At 51.6% G+C, this 19,378-nt stretch overlaps 1 protein-coding gene across 50 annotated transcripts in view; it reads right to left on the minus strand.

The window, feature by feature from the left end:
* Window positions 1-19,378, minus strand: part of PTK2 (protein tyrosine kinase 2) — a 296,019-nt gene that overhangs the window by 25,756 nt on the left and 250,885 nt on the right. For 48 of the 50 annotated variants that reach the window (XR_016236040.1, XR_016236042.1, XM_089335789.1 and 45 more), the window contains one exon: window positions 19,109-19,240. The exons of the other annotated variants lie outside the window; for them this stretch is intronic. Coding sequence is in view for 46 of the 48 variants with exons in the window: in XM_089335789.1 (XP_089191915.1) it covers window positions 19,109-19,240 (132 nt within the window). In the remaining 2 variants the exon portion in view is untranslated. The remainder of the gene's footprint in view (window positions 1-19,108; window positions 19,241-19,378) is intronic. 50 annotated transcript variants of the gene reach the window in all.

Raw genomic sequence — 19,378 nt, forward strand, 5'->3', positions numbered from 1 at the left:
TGCAGCTACCACCTCCCGTTACACAGGGAGGCTTCACATCGGATCTGTCCTCGTGCTTCCTGTTTCCTGCACCTGATAAGGTCTGGCACTGAGGACACGACGCAAACATGTGTTGGGCCGGCACGGAGAAGGGAGCTTAGTCTCCTCCTCCTTTTCAGTTCACCGTTGTAGCCCAAGTCTTTGCCAGCTTCAATCTTTCTCCCTCTGACCCAGGCAGTGTCTTTGTTGTTGTTTTTGTGGTCCTAAAGCTTGACCACCCTTCCTGGTCTACACTGATCAAGTTCAATCAGCTCACTGTGGCATTCAAGGCCCTGTATCTCCCACCCGCCACAGCCCACATGAGTCGGAACAACCCGCAGATGGCTCTGAGGTGAGTCTGCCAGGACAGGGGCTCCACTCTGTCCTTGCCTGGGGGCGCGGGATGGGCCCAGCAAGCAGCAGGCTGCCCGTGAGTGCTAAGGCTGACAGCTGGCATGCTGGCAGGGGGGGCCTCTGAGACAGGACGGGAACGCAGGCGTGTAAGCGAGGAGGGTGGACGTCGCACCTCACCCGAGAGCTGTCCGCTCAGCAGCACCGCGGCTCTACCACACCCTCGTCCCTATATCTCTAGCACACCGGATGCACGCACACTGCTGACTCAATGAACTCCCTCTAATGGGAAGATGGTCGTTTAAAACTAACGCCGAATATGCCTCCCTGAATTTCCTCTGGAGTGGTCCCCACGCGCTCACACAGGGGAGGCACCCGGAGGGATGCAGTCCGAGTGCCCCGCGGTGGAACAAGGCACTGGGTCTACTCCCACAAGGAGACCTTGGAGCCCGCGGATAGCTGTGGCTGTGCGGGAAAGACCGATCCAGAGAAGAAAACTGGCTCAGGGGCAGGACAGACAAGGAGAGCCGGCAAACACACGTCAACTGCAACACCGACGGCAGTGGTCGCTGCGGGGCCTCCTGGGGCTGTTTCCAGGACTTCGGCTGTGGAACGCCGGAATCAAGAGGCAGCTCTGTAGCAGTGGTCCCCGACACTCCAGATGCAGGTCAGCAGGACCCCAGCACGTGTCTCCACAGGGATAGCGAGGTCAGAGACCCCACGACTGAAGAGCTCATGGACTGCGACCCCAGAAGAGGATACTCTGACAGCTGGGAGCGCGAATGCAGCCTGCGGCCTGGCTCAGGGCGCGGTTGTGCTAACTTCCCCACGTCAGTGCCGGCCTGTGGCGGGGGAGGAGCGCTCTGGAAACTCCCCGTCACGCACTCAGGAGCAAAGAGTATGTTATCCGCTACTCACTTCCCAGCGGGGCCGGTGTGTGGACACGCGGAGCAGACGGCAATGATACAGCAGATGTTGCCGACCGCGAGGCCGGGTGGAGAGGACATCAGATCTCTGCACCAGGCTAGCAACGTTCTCCACGGTCTGGAGCGACCCGTGACTCTCTGGCTACTGCTTGGAGACCAGCTGGGAAGCAAGATCTGCTGGGGTGCGGGTGAGGGGCTCTGGGCACAGGGTGGAGGGGCCTGGGTCTGGCTCTGCTGTAGCAAGTAGAGCAAGCCTCAGGAAGCAAAACACCAGGCAGGCCCAACTCATGCTGTGAGCACCCCAAAGGCATGTGACTTGGGGGGGTATTTAAAATAAACAAAATTGACACCCCATTGGCCCAACTAACTAAAAAAAGAAAAGACCCAAATCAGTAAAATCAGAGATGAAAAAGGAAACGTAACAACAGACACCACAGAAATAAAAAGAATCATCAGAAATTACTACAAGGACTTGTATGCCAGCAAACAGGGAAACCTATCAGAAATGGATAGATTCCTGGACACATGCAACCTACCTAAATTGAACCAGGAAGACACAGAAAACCTAAATAGACCCATAACTGAGTCAGAAATTGAAACAGTAATAAAGGCCCTCCCAACAAAGAAAAGCCCAGGACCAGATGGATTCACTGCTGAATTCTACCAGACATTTAAAGAAGAACTAACTCCAATTCTTCTCAAACTATTCAGAACAATCAAAAAAGAGGGAATCCTCCCAAATTCTTTCTGTGAAGCCAGCATCACCTTAATTCCTAAGCTGGAAAAAGATGCAGCATTGAAAGAGAATTACAGACCAATATCCCTGATGAACATAGATGCAAAAATCCTCAATAAAATTCTCGCCAATAGAATGCAACAACACATCAGAAAGATCATCCACCCAGACCAAGTGGGATTTATCCCTGGTATGCAGGGATGGTTTAATGTGTGCAAATCAATCAATGTGATACACCACATTAACAGACTGCAGAACAAAAACCATATGATTATCTCAATAGACGCCGAGAAAGCATTTGATAAAATACAACACCCGTTCATGATGAAAACTCTAAGCAAACTGGGTATGGAAGGAACATTCCTCAATACAATCAAAGCAATTTATGAAAAACCCACAGCCAGCATCCTATTGAATGGGGAAAAGTTGGAAACATTTTCACTGAGATCTGGTACCAGACAGGGATGCCCACTCTCACCACTGCTATTTAATATAGTTCTCGAAGTTTTAGCCAGAGCCATTAGGCAAGAAAAAGAAATTAAAGGATACAAATTGGGAAGGAAGAACTCAAACTATCCTCTTTGCAGATGATATGGTTCTTTATTTAAGGGATCCAAAGAACTCTACTAAGAGACTATTGGAACTCATAGAAGACTTTGGCAAAGTAGCAGGGTATAAAATCAATGCACAAAAATCAACAGCCTTTGTATACTCAGGCAATGCCACGGCTGAGGAAGAACTTCTAAGATCAATCCCATTCACAATAGCTACAAAAACAATCAAATACCTTGTAATAAACTTAACCAAGGACGTTAAAGATCTCTACGATGAGAATTACAAAACCTTAAAGAAAGAAATAGAAGAGGATACCAAAAAATGGAAAAATTTTCCATGCTCATGGATTGGAAGAATCAATATCATCAAAATGTCCATTCTCCCAAAAGCAATTGATACATTCAATGCAATACCAATCAAGATACCAAAGACCTTCTTCTCAGATCTAGAAAAAATGATGCTGAAATTCATTGGAGGCACAAGGACCTCGAATAGCTAAAGCAATCTTGTACAACAAAAACAAAGTTAGAGGCATCACAATACCAGATTTCAGGACATACTACAGGGCAGTTGTTATCAAAACAGCATGGTACTGGTACAGAAACAGATGGATAGACCAATGGAACAGAATAGAAACACCAGAAATCAATCCAAACATCTACAGCCAACTTATATTTGATCAAGGATCTAAAACCAATTCCTGGAGTAAGGACAGTCTATTTAATAAATGGTGCTGGGAAAATTGGATTTCCACGTGCAGAATCATGAAGCAAGACCCCTACCTTTCACCTTACATGAAAATTCACTCAACATGGATTAAAGACTTAAATCTATGATCCGACACCATCAAATTATTAGAGAACATTGGAGAAACCCTGCAAGATATAGGTACCGGCAAAGACTTCTTGGAAAAGACCCCAGAAGCACAGGCAGTCAAAGCCAAAATTAACATTTGGGATTGCATCAAATTGAGAAGTTTCTGTACTGCAAAAGGAACAGTCAGGAGAGTGAAGAGACAACCGACAGAATGGGAAAAAATATTTGCAAACTATGCAACAGATAAAGGGTTGATAACCAGAATCTACAAAGAGATCAAGAAACTCCACAACATCAAAACAAACAACCCACTTAAGAGATGGGCCAAGGACCTCAATAGACATTTTTCAAAAGAGGAAATCCAAATGGCCAACAGACACATGAAAAAATGTTCAAGATCAGGGAAATGCAAATCAAAACCACAATGAGGTTTCACCTCACCCTGATTAGAATGGCTCACATTCAGAAATCTACCAACAATAGATGCTGGAGAGGACGTGGGGGAAAAGGGACACTAACCCACTGTTGGTGGGAATGCAAACTGGTCAAGCCACTATGGAAGTCAGTCTGGAGATTCCTCAGAAACCTGCATATAACCCTACTATACAACCCAGCCCTCCCCATCCTTGGAATTTACCCAAAGGAAATTAAATTGGCAAACAAAAATGCTGTCTGCACATTAATGTTTATTGCAGCTCAATTCACAATAGCTAAGACCTGGAACCAACCCAAATACCCATCAACAGTAGACTGAATAAAGAAATTATGGGATATATACTCTATAGAATACTATACAGCAGTCAAAAACAATGAAATCCGGTCATTTGCAACAAGATGGAGGAATCTGTAAAACACCATGCTGAGTGAAATAAGCCAGTCCCAAAGGGACAAATATCGTACGTTCTCCCTGATCGGCGACAACTAACTGAGCACCAAAGGGGAAACCTGTTGAAGTGAAATGGACACTATGAGAAACAGTGATTTGACCAGCCCTTGTTCTGATTGTTGATGTACAATGTAATACTTTATCCCTTTTAGTACTTTTTTTTTTGTTCTAGTACTATTGGTTGAACTCTGTAACACACAATTATTCTTAGTTGTTTAAATTTTAACTGAAAAGTGATCCCTGTTAAATATAAGAGTGGGAATAAGAGAGGGAGGAGATGTATAGTTTGGGACATGTTCAATCGGACTTGCTCCAAACAGTGGAGTTAGAATCGTGACAGGGGATTCCAATACAATCCCATCAAGATGGCATGTACCAATGCCATCTCACTAGTCCAAGTGATCAATTTCAGTCCACAACTGATCACACTGATAGGTCTAAGAATCAAAGGGATCACAACAAACAAGACTAGTGTCTGCTAATACTAACTGACAGAATCAAAAAGGTAGAGAACGATCCAACATGGGAAGCGGGATACACAGCAGACTCATAGAATGGCAGATGTCCTAAATAGCACTCTGGCCTCAGAAACAGCCCTTAAGGCACTCGGATCTGGCTGAAGAGCCCATGAGAGTATTTCAGGCATGGAAAGCCAAGACACTCTGGCAAAACAACAACAACAACAACAACAACAACAACCACCACCTAAATGAAAGATCTCTGCGAGTGAGATCCCAGTGGAAAGAATGGGGCCATCAAAGGAGGTACCTTTCTCTGAAAGGAGGAGTGAACTTCCATTTTGACTATGACCCTGTCAAAATAAGATCGAAGTCGGCGAACTCAAAAGGCTTCCACAGCCTTGACAACTCATGACTAGAGCCTAGGGAGATTACTGATGCCTTAAACAAGTGTCAAATTGTTAAGTCAACAACAGGAGTCACTGTGTACTTACTCCTCATGTGGGATCTATCCTTAATGTGTTGTCCAATGTGAAATAATGCTATAACTAGTACTGAAACAGTATTTTACACTTTGTGTTTCTGTGTTGGTGCAAACTGATGAAATCTTTACTTAATATATACTAAATCGACCTTCTGTATATAAAGATAATCTGAACATGAACTTACTGTAGAAAAACTAAGATACTGCAAAAACTAGAAAGGAAAAATAAACAGCAATGTTACTGCTTGGAAGTACCTTTCATTAGCAACCACTATGGCGTAAATTAAGCTTATAAACACGAAACCAGGTCATGACTTTGCAGCATTCAAATATTTACTCCGGGGAAACAGGTAAAATGTAAAAAGGCTGCCCAGAATTCCACTGTATGAATAGCGTCAGAAAACAGAAAATTTTCCGTCAGTGGGCATGGGCTCTGACCCAGGCTCCAGCCCTCACACGCTGTGTGACCTGGGTTCCAATTCTGCATCTCTAGAATTGAGCAGTAATTCAAACCACCATACAGGACTGAAGCTCCAGCACCCCATATGGGCACTGGTTCTAGTCCAGGCTGTTCCTCTTCTGATCCAGCTCTCTGATGTGGCCTGGGAAGGCAGAAGATGGCCCAGGTCCTTGGGCCCCTGCACCCACATGGGAGACCCGGAAGAAGCTCTTGGCTCCTGGCTTTGGATCAGCGCAGCTCCAGCCGTTGCAGCCATCTAGGGAGTGAACCACTGGATGGAAGACCTCTCTGTTGCTAGCTCTCTCTGTAACTCTTTCAAATAAATAAAATCAGTCTTTAAATGGTCCTGCTGTTTGGGTCATTTTCAAAAATTCCACTGTACAGTGGTGGCTGCTCAATCTTTGTGTACAGGTCTTTGAATCCCTGGGAGATACTCGCAAGAACTGAGTTGTTGGGTCAAGGGGCTTGATTATTTGAAGAATCCTTGGTGTAAGCTTCCAGCGTGTTCAGGCTGCCTGGTTTCACCTGTGCAGTAGCATATGGGAGTGCATCTCTCTGTACATGCGGACTACTGGGTCACCAATTAAAAACTCGCTGTGAATTCACAATCAAAATACCTACTATCGCTGTAACTTGCCCCTTTTTCATCAACATTGAGCCTTTCTGTTTCTTGTTACTGGATGCTAAGTACCCACAGGATGGTGGCTGTGACGCCCTGTGCTGCACATGGCAGAGTGCAGCGTAAACTGAAGGACACAAATGGACGCTCTGTGCGCTGTCCCACATGCCAGGGGACAAGGGACAGAACTCTCCCGACCCATCTGTTCTCCTGTGGAATGGGTAGAATGCTGATGCCCAGTCTGCATGGTTTTCATAGGAGTCTTTTTTTTGAGATTTATTTTATTTATTTGAAAGGCATAGTTACGGAGAGAAATCTTCCATCTGCTAGTTCATTCCCCAAATGGCTGCAATGGCCATGTCTGAGCCAGGCAAAAGTCAGGAGCCAATAGCCTCTTCCAGGTCTCCCATAAGGGTGTGAGGGCCCAAGGGACCACCACTGCTGTCCCAGGCACATTAGCAGGGAGCTGGATCGTAAGTAGAGCAGCCAGGACTTGGACTGGCGCCCACATGGGAGCGCTGGCACTGCAGGTGGCAGCTTAACCCGCTAGGTCACACTGGTCTCTTCAGTCATTAAGAAGTGCTGGGTAGTAATGTGTACGTGGATGTGCCATGGACACCTGCGGAAGGGAATGCTTCCAGGAGGTGCTTGACAGACGAGGAACTGAAGCTCAGAAAAGCACAACCAGCTGCTTAGGGCCACGCAGCTCTTACACAGCAGAGGAGGCTTCAGGGAGCCCACAGTGCGCACCTTCTGTTCATCTGTAATGCATGCTTATAGGGTAGGGTGCTGGGGTGCTGGGGTGCTGGGGCCGGGGTTGTGGTATGGCAGGTAAAGCCACCGCCTGTAGTGCCAGCATCCCATATGGGTGCCAATTCTTGTCCTGGCTGCTCCTCTTCTGATCCAGCTCTCTGCTATGGCCTGGGAGAGCAGAAGATGGCCCAAGTCCTTGAGCCCCTGCACCTGTGTGGGAGACCTGGAAGAAGCTCCAGGTCCTGGCTTCAGATCGGCCCATCTCTGGCCGTTGTGGCCATCTGCGGAGTGCACCATCGATGGAAGACCTCTCTCGCTCTGCCTCTGCCTCTCTGTAATTCTGCCTTTCAAATCAATCCATCTTTGAAAAAGAATAGGGTATTATGCTTCATGTACTGAAGTCAATTACCTACTTTTATCTCATATAAAATCACCTGGAGCAACTTCTTCTGTTATGCATAACAATTCTCCAATGTTTTATTTTCCCCAAAAATGGGATTTTATTTTTTTAAAGATTTTACTTATTTATGTGAGAAACTAAGTTACAGACACAGAGTGAGAGAGACAGAAAGAAAGGTCTTCCATCTGCTGGTTCATTCCACAAATGGCCACAATGGCTGAAGCTGTGCTGATCTGAAGCCAGGCGCCAGGAGCTTCTTCCGGGTCTCCCACACGGGCGCAGGGGCCCAAGGACTTGGGCATCTTCTATTGCTTTCTCAGGCCACAGCGGAGAGCTGGATCGGAAGAGGAGCAGCTGGGACTCGAACTGGCACCCATATGGGATGCCGGCACTGCAGGCGGCCCCGGGATTTTGTTTTTTAGAACAAGAAGGCCTACCCATCTTTGTAAAGTCCACTGGTGTTCTGTGAGTGGAATAAATTCCTAAGCATTTTTCTCCCACAGCAGATGCACCCCGAGTGAAGATGAGTGCCCCACGGGAACTGAGATCAAGGCGAGGACGGCCGTTCGCAAAGCGCCAGCTCTGCTCTTGCGCCTGGGTGAAGTGGGGCTCTCCTGCCCCTTACGGAACAGCCAGATGGAGAGAGGGCTACGGCAAAGCCAAAGTGCGGCAGCTCACGCTTACAACTCTGTACACATGGATCACAGAAACAGAGTATTTGGGACAATCTGTTTTCCACATCAAATGTGCATTTTCTTTTTAAAAAATTTATCATTTTTTAAAGTACGATTTATTTATTGAGTTTGAAAGTCAGAGGAGGGAGAGATGAGAGAAAGAGATGTTCCACCTGCTGGTTCACTCCTCAGGTGGCTGCAATGGCCACCCCTGGGCCAGGTCGAAGCCACGAGCCTGGAGCTTCATCCGTCTCCCACATGGGTAGCAGAAGCCCAAACACGTGGGCCATCTTCTGCTGCTTTCCCAGGAGCATTAGTAGGGAGCTGGACGGGAAGTGGAGCAGCCAGGTCCTGAAGCAGTGTCCACAGGGGATGCCGGCACTGCAGGCGGCGGCTTCACCCACTACGCCACAGCGCCACTGCCAGCCTTTTGTTTTTAAAAAGTGAATTGTGATTTAGTGGCTCCAGAGTTTCTGAAGTGACAGCAGCGCGGTGCTGCATGTCCAGAACCTGAAGCAGGGCCTCCACAGGCTGGGCTCACGGGAACCTTTGTCTGCGCGTGCTGCTTGTAAGCCTGCCGCTCCCGCCTGCGCTTGTGCCTAAGTGGGCCCACCTGCCCATTCCCAGCAGAACAGACCAATCGCCACACGGTCCCGGACACAACTCTGGGACATAACATTCTCAGAGATGCCCGAGCCATAAGAGACCCTGTCCTACCATCCGTTGATGTGGAGTGCCACCACTTGGAGCGGTGGTCCCTCTGGTGGTTTGGGGTCAGGGACCAACCAGATGGCACCACGCTGCTGTCACTTCAGAAACTCTGGAGCCACGGCTCATGGCTCCCAGCTCCCAGCTCCGTCTCCTTCGGCTGGACTTGACTGTCGTCGAGCTGGGGCACAGGCTGAGGGCCGCTGTGTGACGGCCAGCCTTCTGCCAGGGCTCCAGGGGCACGCCTTGGCAATCAGCTTTGATTCAGGCCGACTGGCTTGCTTTCCTTTCTCGAAACACAAAGTGAGCTTTATACAGACAGGACTTTCTCATTTTAAAGCTAAGATCTTTCGTTAGCAAAGTTCCACACAAGAAAATGACTGTATACAATGGCACGAAGCAGAAAGCGGCAAAGTCACTATTTTTAAGCAGTACCCAGTTGGAAAGAAAATTCTCTCAACAGAGAGGCTCTGACCAAAGTGGCCTGTACCGTGCAAAGTCTGCAAGACTTTTTTCTGTGGGGTCACGGACACAGTGCTCTCTGTGAAAGGAGAGAGGAGGCAGCAGGTCCAGAACGCATGCTCTGTGAAGGGCTGCAAGGCCACAGGCAGCTCACGTGCTGTGCAGGCTGTGGAGGCCGTGGGGCCCAGAGGAAGGGCAGCTGGTGAGGGGAGACTGGAGAAATGCGAGCAGCGGCCCACAGCAGCACCCCTCAGTGACGTGAGCTCTGAAAACCGAGGGCAGACAACAGACAGCTGCTCTGGTCTGCCAGAACACTCTGCACGATCTCACTGACTAGACAATCTTTTCCAGTGAGGACAGGGTGTCCACCAGGGTGCAGAGTGGCCCTCACTGAGGGGTGTGGCCACACAGGGGCCTGGTCCAGGGAGGGTTTGTGAGCAACTCATGACGAGACAGAAACAGAAAGTACAGGTCTTCAGACATTTTTACAGCAATCTGAAGCAGTGATTTTGGGCTGTTAAGGGTTCTTAACGGGCCAGCACTGTGGCGTAGCAGGTAAAGCTGCCACCTGCAGTGCCAGCAACCCAGGTGGATGCCCGTTCCAGTCCCGGCTGCTCCATTTCCAATCCCGCTCTCTGCTGTGGCCTGGGAAAGCAGTGGAAGATGGCCCAAGTCCTTGGGCCCCTGCACCCATGTGGGAGACCTGGAGGAAGCTCCTGGCTCCTGGCTTCGGATCAGCACAGCTACGGCCACTGCGGCCACCAAGGGAGTGAATCAGCGGATGGAAGACCTTTCTCTCTCTCTGCCTCTCTGTAACTCTGCCTTTCAAATAAAAAAATAGGTTTTTAGTATATGTGCTGCCAAAGCAAGCACATAAATCTTTTTTAAAAAGTTTATAATTAAAACAGGCTTATATATTTGTATTTTTTTAAAAAATACTTATTTTATTTATTTGAAAGGCAGAGTTATAGCGAGGCAGAGGCAGAGGCAGAGGCAGAGGCAGAGGCAGAGGCAGAGGCAGAAAGAGAGAGAGGGAGGGAGGGAGGTGTCTCCATCTGCTGGTTTACTCCCCAGATGGCTGCCAACGGCTGGAGCTGGGTCGGTCCAAAGCCAGGAGCCAGGAGCTTCTTTGCGATCTCCCACGTGGGTGAGGAGCCTAAGTAGTTGGGCCATCTTCCACTGCTTTTCCAGGTGCATTCGCAGGGGGCGGGATCAGAAGTGGAACAACCAGGACTCGAACTGGCACCCATATAGGATGCCAGCACTACCAGTGGTGGCTTTATCTGCTTTGCCAAAACACTAGGCCCTCTATATCATTTTTTAAAAAGTCCCTTTTCTAGTCACTGATTTTTCTTTATTGGAGAGGCAGAGAGAGACACAGGGCGGCGAGCTAAGCTGCATCCTGTTACTGCAGCACCGGTTCTAGCCCCAGCTACTCCACTTCGGGTCCAGCCCCTGCAAAAGCAGGCAGAGGCTGTCCCAAGTATTCAGGCTCTTGATACTCACATGGGTGACTGCGGTGAAGCTCCGAGCTCCGGGCTTTGGGCCTGGATCAGCCCTGGGCATTGCCGTCATTTGGGAGGTGAACCAGTGGATGAAGATCTACCCCTCCCCCTCTCCCTCTCTCACTTCAAACAAACAAACACATCTGAGACAGACACAGAGACTAAGAGAGCTCCCACTCCCACAATGCCAACAGTCAGTACTGGGCCAGGCTGAACAGAAGTCAGGACTTGACCTGTGTCTCCCACATGGGTGGCAGGGACCCAGTTGCTTGATATTTATTTTACTTTTTTATCACACAAGAGTACTGACCCACAATTTGGGTAACAGACGATGCACACTGGCTCTGCACATGCCTTGGGGAGTCCTGCCCTGCCTGAGACCTGGTTTCTGACACAGACTCAGCATCTCCAAAGAAACACACCGCACTGAGACAATCCTGGCCTCTTCAGCTCACCGCTAAAAATAACCCTTGTGAGGATGCTCTCACGACAGCAAAACTAATCATGGTTTCTTATAGACACAATGAGGGAAACCCAGTGGAGAGTGATACTTGCAATGCAATGCTCCTCTGCAGAACCCCTCCCAAAGTGGCCGTGACCCCCGTGTCAACCACCTCTGGGAGGCGTGGCTGCTTCACCTTTTATGGGGGTATGCGCCGGGCTCCAGAAGATTCTCACCAATGCAGCACTCATGGCTGCCATGGAGACCCAGCTCAGTGCAAGAGTGAACGGTGTGTTATTCCGCTATGGTTTACGGATGCTCCTCGTCCCTAGAGAGAAGTCCTGCCCGCACTTGACAGAAGCAGCCTGCCTAAGGCCGGGAAGTAAGGGGCAGGTGCAGGATCCAAATCCCAGCGGCCCAGGGGAGGACTGACGGAGCATGCCCAGCACACCTCCCTTGCAGCTGGACCCCGAGTGGCAGACCCAGGGGAGCAGCAAGGCCCAGGGTGACAGGACACCAGAGGGCGCCGGGGCGAGGGACAGCAGCAGCTGTGTGTGCAGCCCCTCCGGCTGGCAGGCAATGGTGATACGTACTGGCCGCACCCGGTGAGGAACACCGGGTGCAAATGAGGCCCAGGTAAGCCTGTAACACCTGCAGGGCAGACGCCCTCGGGTGACTCAGAGACTGAGACAGGGAGGGACAGCGAGGCACTTTCCAGAGGTGGTGCCGCGTGGTCTTCCCTGCCCCGAGGCCTTGGCTGGCTCCTCCCAGGAAGTGCAGAGGAGCTTCACCCGTCGTCACTGCCTCCTGCACTTGCCCATTCGCATTTCCTCAGACGGAAGCCGCCCCTCCTGCTGCACTTCCTCTCCCTGAGTGACACAGTGTGGCTTCTGCCTGCACCGAAGCTGGGCGTCCTGCCCACCTTTCTCCTCTGCTGGCCTCTTGTACCAGCTGACCACACCGGTATAAGAGCATCCCTTCCGCTCGAGTGCGCACGTCTGCCTCCCAGCCCAGGGTTTTGGCTCAGGCCTGCCCGTCACTTCCTCATGCAGCTCTGCATGTCCAGTCTTGCCCTCTGCCCCGTCAGCCCGCCAGGCGCTGAGGTCATCTTTCCAGGATGAAACCTGCTTCAGGCCTTCAAGAGCCTGTGGTCAGAGCATTCTCGCTCCCCACTGACCCCGAGCGCCTCCCGTGTGCCAGGCAGTGCACAGGACTCCGAGTCAACGGAAAAGTCACAGCCGCTGTGCCCGAGGGGCTCTCCGTCTGCAGAGCAGACAGAAGCCCCCTCTGTGCTGCTGCAGGCATTCAGGGAGGCCTGTGCGGGACTCCACGTCCAGCAGGACAGACCCCCGAGGTCACCGAACGGAAAGGCCTGAGAGCAAGGGAAGATGCTCGGGTCACACCGCTATTAACTGCGAGCCCCGCGGGAAGCAGGGGCAGGCACACGGCGGGCTGTGGCAGTGGAGGGCACACTCCCACGTGTCCCATTAGACAGTGTCCTCAGGCTTCAATCGTCGACCATGCTGGGTGTTGCTGTGTGGCAGCCACTGGTAGACATCCCATGTCAGAAACAGCACCGTGCCACAGAAGCGGCTTTGGAGGACAATTCAGAGAATACTGCAAGGTGCGGCACTCCACGTCTAACACGCTCCAAGCCTGCGCTCTTCAGTTAGGACCTGCGTACCTGGTGCTCGTGCTGGAAACACCGTCCTGCCTGCTTCCTCCCTCGATCCCCTGACCGCTTGGACATGAAGGCGTCCTCTCCTGCTGCCTACCTCCACTCTCCATGCGGAAACAGTGGCCTTGGCCTCTTGCTAAAAGGCTTTTGATGGTTTCCTACTGCCTTGGGCATAAACTCTGGGTGTCCCCCTCCTGAGGGCCTCCCTGCTTCAGGGCCAGCCACACTGGCCATGCACACTGCTGCGCCGGGGCTTCTGTGTCTGCTGTCGGCCCGCTCTCCTGTGTCATTCTTTCAGCCTGGCCAAGTCTGGGCCTCCTTTCCAGACCCCCTCCTTTCCTCTCTGCACAGTTTTCTTCAGATGAGTTCTGGCTGATGACTTGAGTTGCATGCTCATCTCCCTTGCCAGACTGCAGCCATGAAGGCGGGGACCCCATCTGTCTTGTCCTCTCTCGCAGCTCCGGAGCCCTGAACACTGCTGGTCCCCAAGGCTCTCAATAAACATGTGCTGGAGACCCAGCTTGAGGAGGGAGCTGACGTGGTGCAGCAGACAAGTGGGAGTGGCCAGACTAGAGAAGCGGGCTGGGCAGGGGAGGGGTCAGAACTGACACGCTGGTGACTTGTGAGTGAGGAAGGGCGCAGGACAGACAGGAATGCAGGTTTTATCCTGCGGCAGTGGGCAGGGAAATGACCCAGAAAACACAAAAGCAGAGTCAAACGCAGCACAGGGAACTTGGCTATGGAATGCCGAGAACACATCCAAATGAGGATCACAAGACGGCAACTACACAAACCACAGGGAGAGGCGGCGATCATCCAACTCATCCTATGAAAAACAGCCTCGACCTTGAAACCAGCGGTGACAACAAATAGATCATCCTCACTTAGGAACACAAACGCTAAGTTTCAGATGCAACACCACAAACAAGACAAACCACAACCTGTAAGGAATCATCAAGGGGCCGGCGTGGCGTAGCATGTAAAGCGGCTGCCTGCGACACTGGCATCCCACACGGGCACTGGTTTGTGTCCTGGCTGCTCCACTTCCCACCCAGCTCCCTGCTGTGGCCTGGGAAAGCAGCAGAGGACAGCCCAGGTCCTTGGGCCCCTGAACCCATGCAGAAGACCCAGAGGCTTCTGGCTCCTGGCTTTGGCCTGGTCAGCACTGGCCATTGTGGACATCTGGGGAGCGAACCAGCAGATGGATAATTTCCTTCTCTCTGCCATTCTGCCTTCTGAATGAATGAATGAATGAATGAATTTTAAAAAGGGGAACGCAGTGTAGAAGCTATCTGGAGCACTAGAAATATCTTACTTTAGAGGGTAAGTTACATGGGTTATGCGTTTATCAAAGCTCATCAAACCTCACACAGAAGGTCTGTGCTGTTCACTGCACGCACATGATCTCAATGGAAAGAAACAACCCCGACAGCCGAGCCCTCCCGCCCCAGCAGTCCTCCCCCCCGCTCCTGCAGAACAGCGGCACGGCAGGGGCGCTCACGGCCGAGCAGCCTGCTGCTCGCTGCACTGGCCCAAGTGCAGTCCCACAGGACCCCAGAGTTGGAAGGCATAGCTCTAGTGTGGAGAATTTATGGCATTTACTTATTTATTTATTTATTATTATTTTCTTGACAGACAGAGTTAGACACTGAGAGAGAGAGAGAGAGACAGTAGGAGAGAGACAGAGAGAAAGGTCTTCCTTCTGTTGGTTCACTCCCCTAATGGCCTCCATGGCCGGCACTGCGCTGATCCGAAGGCAGGAGCCAGGTGCTTCTCCTGGTCTCCCATGGGGTGCAGGGCCCAAGCACCTGGGCCATCCTCCACTGCACTCCCTGGCCACAGCAGAGAGCTGGACTGGAAGAGAAACAACCAGGACAGAACCAGCACTCTAACCGGGACTAGAACCTGGGGTGCCAGCGCCGCAGGCAGAGGATTAGCCTAGTGAGCCACGGCGCTGGCCTAACATTTACTTTTTAAAATACAAATCAGGCTTTTGGAACTTTGGAAACAAAGTTTAAAACGCAGGGCTAGAGAACAGCAAGTATATTCTTAGAACAGGCCCAATATGCAAACTGATTCATCCAGATTAGCAAAGTAATTTTTTTCTCCTGTAATGGGGGTTGGTGCCGTCGTACAACAGCTAAGCTGCTGCCTGTGACGCTGGCATCCCATACTGCAGTGCTGGTTCGAGTCCCAAATGCTTGGCTTCTGATCCACCTCCTTGCTCATGTGCCTGGGAAAGCAGCAGAGGATGCCCCATGTGCTGGGGGCCCTGCACCCATGTGAGAGACCCAGAGGGAGCTTCGGGCTCCTGGCTTTGACCTGGACCAGGCCTGACTGCGGTGGCTATTTGGGGAATACACCAGCATATAGAAACAAAAAGACGTGGTAAGTGTTAGGAAGGACTATCAACAGCAGGAGGAACTGTCACACCTGCTGAGAGGGCACAGCCCCGGGGTGAGGCTCCCTGAGCCTGCAGGCCACACTCCAGCGGCAGTGTGAGCTCCACCTACCTACCCTGCGCTGGTCTCTGACCCCCACCTACGTGCCCTGCCCTGGTCTCTGACCCCCACCTACGTGCCCTGCCCTGGTCTCTGACCCCCACCTACGTGCCTTGCCCTGGTCTCTGACACCCACCTACGTACCCTGCCCTGGTCTCTGACCCCCACCTACCTACCCTGCCCTGGTCTCTGACCCCCACCTACCTACCCTGCGCTGGTCTCTGACCCCCACCTACCTACCCTGCCCTGGTCTCGGACCCCCACCTACGTGCCCTGCCCTGGTCTCGGACCCCCACCTACCTACCCTGCGCTGGTCTCTGACCCCCACCTACCTACCCTGCCCTGGTCTCTGACCCCCACCTACCTACCCTGCCCTGGTCTCTGACCCCCACCTACCTGCCCTGCCCTGGTCTCTGACCCCCACCTACCTGCCCTGCCCTGGTCTCTGACCCCCACCTACCTACCCTGCCCTGGTCTCTGACCCCCACCTACCTACCCTGCCCTGGTCTCTAACCCCACCTACCTACCCTGCCCTGGTCTCTGACCCCCACCTACCTACCCTGCCCTGGTCTCTGTTTCTCCACTGTGAAACACCAACAGAGGACAAGTCTGCATTCCTCTGTCCTCACTCCCACAATCTAACAAGTGCTGGATTTCAAGCAAACCAAGCCAGCAGTAAGACACTACCTGAAATGATGAGGCCATTTTTATATTTTTTTAATGTGAACATTTATATTTTGCTGTGGAAATATTAATGCCTTTAACTCTGAGATAGAACTGGAATATTATATTATGTGCATAGTACATTAACTTTAGAGTTAAAAAAGTCAAATTCTGAAACACACAGGACCCTCAAGGGTTTGGACCAAAGATTCAGACCTGCCCCTGCCTCACAGGATGGCTATAAACACTGAGAGACTTTCTGTATGGAAACACACAGGACAGCGACTGCATTATGGACCATGATCAAGGACTCACGAGCAACACTGCTACTCTTACTATTTTTTTTTTTTTACGTTTTAAGCTTTTATTTAGTGAGAAAGATGCACAGGAGAGTGAGAGGTAATTAGGGTTCATAGCAAGCACCAGGAACCAGCCATGTGGATGAGCACCCAGGTCTGTATCTAGGCCAGGAAGCCTGGAGCATATGGCCCGAAGCTTATTATCTGTTCCTCACTATTCAACGGTGAAAAGGGTGTGTGAGAAAGGGCGCAATGGCAGGGCTGGTGCTGTGGCGTAGTGGGTAAAGCCGTCGCCTTCAGTGCCGGCATCCCATATGGGCACCGGTTCGAGTCCCGGCTGCTCCACTTCCTGTCCAGCTCTCTGCTGTGGCCTGAGAAAGCAGCAGAAGATGGCCCAAGTCCTTGGGCCCTGCACCCGTGTGGGAGACCTAGAGGAAGCTCCTGGCTTCGGATCAGCACGGCTACAGCCGTTGTGGCCACTTGAGGAGTGAACCAGCGGATGGAAGACCTCTCTCTCTCTCTCTCTCTCTCTCTGTGTGTGTGTGTGTGTGTGTGTAACTCTGACTTTCAAGTAAGAAAAAAATCTTAAAAAGAAAGAAGGGTCACGTGTCCTGCTCAGCCACGAGCTGAATGTGCTGCATGTGACCACTGAGCGTAAAGGAGGGAAAGAGCTCCTTCTCAGCGGTGCGTCCCCAGCTTCCCACGCGTGCTCTGCAGGCCGGGCTTCCGGAGGTCAGCACAGGGAGCCCGCAGGAGCACAGCAGCGAGCACAGCGTCTGACGGGGGCAACGGCTCAGCAGGCCTGAGAGCACGATCAAGAAGGAAACCAGAGTCACACGCTGACGGGTTCTGCGCAGCGCAGCTCGAAACCACCGACTGGCAACGCTCTTACTTTAAACTGCTCCGTGCTCCAAGGCTGTGCAGCTTAAGCACAGGGAACCCGTCTGCCCTCACTCGTGTGCAGTCCCCCAGCACACAGCTTGACATGAAGCTGCTATCAGTGGGTGCTTACCGAACAGAGCAGAGGAACCGGATTTGAATTCCCCAGGCAAAGTTACCCAATTAAGTTTTTTTTTTTTTTTTTTTTTTTTTAATTAGACAGCTAGAGTTATAGACAGTGAGAGAGGCAGACAGACAGAAAGGTCTACCTTCTGTTGGTTCACTCCCCAAATGGCCGCTACAGTTGGCATTGCACCGATCTGAAGCCAGGAGCCAGGTGCTTCCTCCTGGTCTCCCATGCGGGTGCAGGGGCCCAAGCACTTGGGCCATTCTCCACTGTCCTCCCGGGCCACAGCAGAGAGCTGGCCTGGAAGAGGGGCAACCGGGACTAGAACCTGGCGCCCATATGGGATGCCAGTGCCACAGATGGAGGATTAACCAAGTGAGCCACGGCGCCGATCCCCCAATTAAGATTTTGTGTGCGGACTGGCACTGTGGCGTGCCTGGTGAGGCCACCATCTGCAGTGCCGACATCCCATAAGGGTGCCGGTTCGAGTCCCAGCTGCTCCACTTCGATCAGCTCTCTGCTATGGCCTGGGAAAGTGGCAGAAGATGGCCCAAGTCCTTGAGTCCCTACACCTGCATGGGAGACCTGGAAGAAATTCCTGGCTCCTGGCTTGGGACTGGCAAAACTCCAGCTGCTGCGGCCAAATGGGGAGTGAACCAGCAAATGGAAGGCCCCCCCTCTCTCTCTGAGTCCCCTTCTCTCTGTGTGTAACTCTGACTTTCAAATAAATAAATAAGTCTTAAAAAAAGAAGATTTTGTGGGGGCTGGTGCTGTGGCGCAGCAGATTAAAGCCTACCCTGCAGCACCAGCATTTCGTGTGGGCGCCTTCTGAGTCCCGGCTGCTCCACTCTGATCCAGCTCCCTGCTAAAGCAGCGAGGAAAGCAGTGGAAGATGGCCCAAGTCCTCGGGCTCCTGGCTTCAGCTCAGCTCAGCTCTGGCCTTTGCAGCCATTTGGGAAGTGAATCAGTTTATGAAGATGTATCTTTCTCCCTCTATTTCTCTCTCTCTCCCTAAGTGTATCTTTCAAATAAATAAAATAAATTTAAAAAAAGATCTGTGGACATAGCACACATCCTGGCTCCTTTCAGTCACGTTTCTCTTCAGGCGGCTGGAGAAAGACTAAAATAACTGCTCGGGGGTCGAGGAGGCCAGGACTGGGTTCCCACAGACTCCAGTTCTGGGGCTGAGGAAACAGAAGAATCTTGCAGCAAGGGCCATGAGTCCGAAAGGACCTTTGTGTCAAGTGACACAAAAGAGCCTGTGCTGTGGCTGTCCCACCACTTCCTCTCTGCCCCCGAGGGACTCCTGCAGGGCTGTGTACAAGCCCTGCCTGAGAAAAGCATTTCCCACCCCAGGAAGAGTCTCGGGGGAAGGCTGCATCAGTCTGGCCGGGCTGAAGAGCGATGCCAAGGAAGGCCAATCCGGGACCTCCAGCAGTGCTGTGCCACAGCCTGCGGGCCAGACCAGTGTCCTCTGCGTGAGCTGACACGCCAGTGGGAGTTGTTTCTGAGTCAGCAACGCAGTGATGCAGAAACCAGAGATGCTCACAGTTGAGCCCACATGCCACTACCGGAATGCTAGCGATTTAGGGACTAGATGTAAAGCTCACTCTATGGCTTTGGAAAAGATGAAACATTGCACGCATTTGGAATACAGTAGACTCTAACAGGGTATAAAAAGTAGAAAAGCCTTCCCGGAGACAAGTACCAAAAATCTCTCTTCTTTCTCCAGCCAGCGCTGATCTTCTTCCATTTCCTGTTGCTGTCGGATCAGCCGCTCCTCCATCAGGTGGGCTGGCAGCACCTGCCCCATCCCCCGGAGATCCAGGGCTGCAGAGTCCTGGGGGAGAGTGGAAAACAGAATGTCCAGGCCGCTCAGTCTGTTCCCACGCCCTTACTTTGTGCGTCTTCCAAAAAGTTAAGCAAAACAGCAAGGGTGGAGGAAAGAGAACCCCTTACAGTCTGCTTGTGCGAACGA

The sequence above is a fragment of the Oryctolagus cuniculus genome, chromosome 6 (assembly GCF_051225735.1).
Source record: "Oryctolagus cuniculus isolate XC-2025 breed Fujian yellow rabbit chromosome 6, ASM5122573v1, whole genome shotgun sequence".
NCBI classification, from domain to species: Eukaryota; Metazoa; Chordata; class Mammalia; order Lagomorpha; family Leporidae; genus Oryctolagus; species Oryctolagus cuniculus.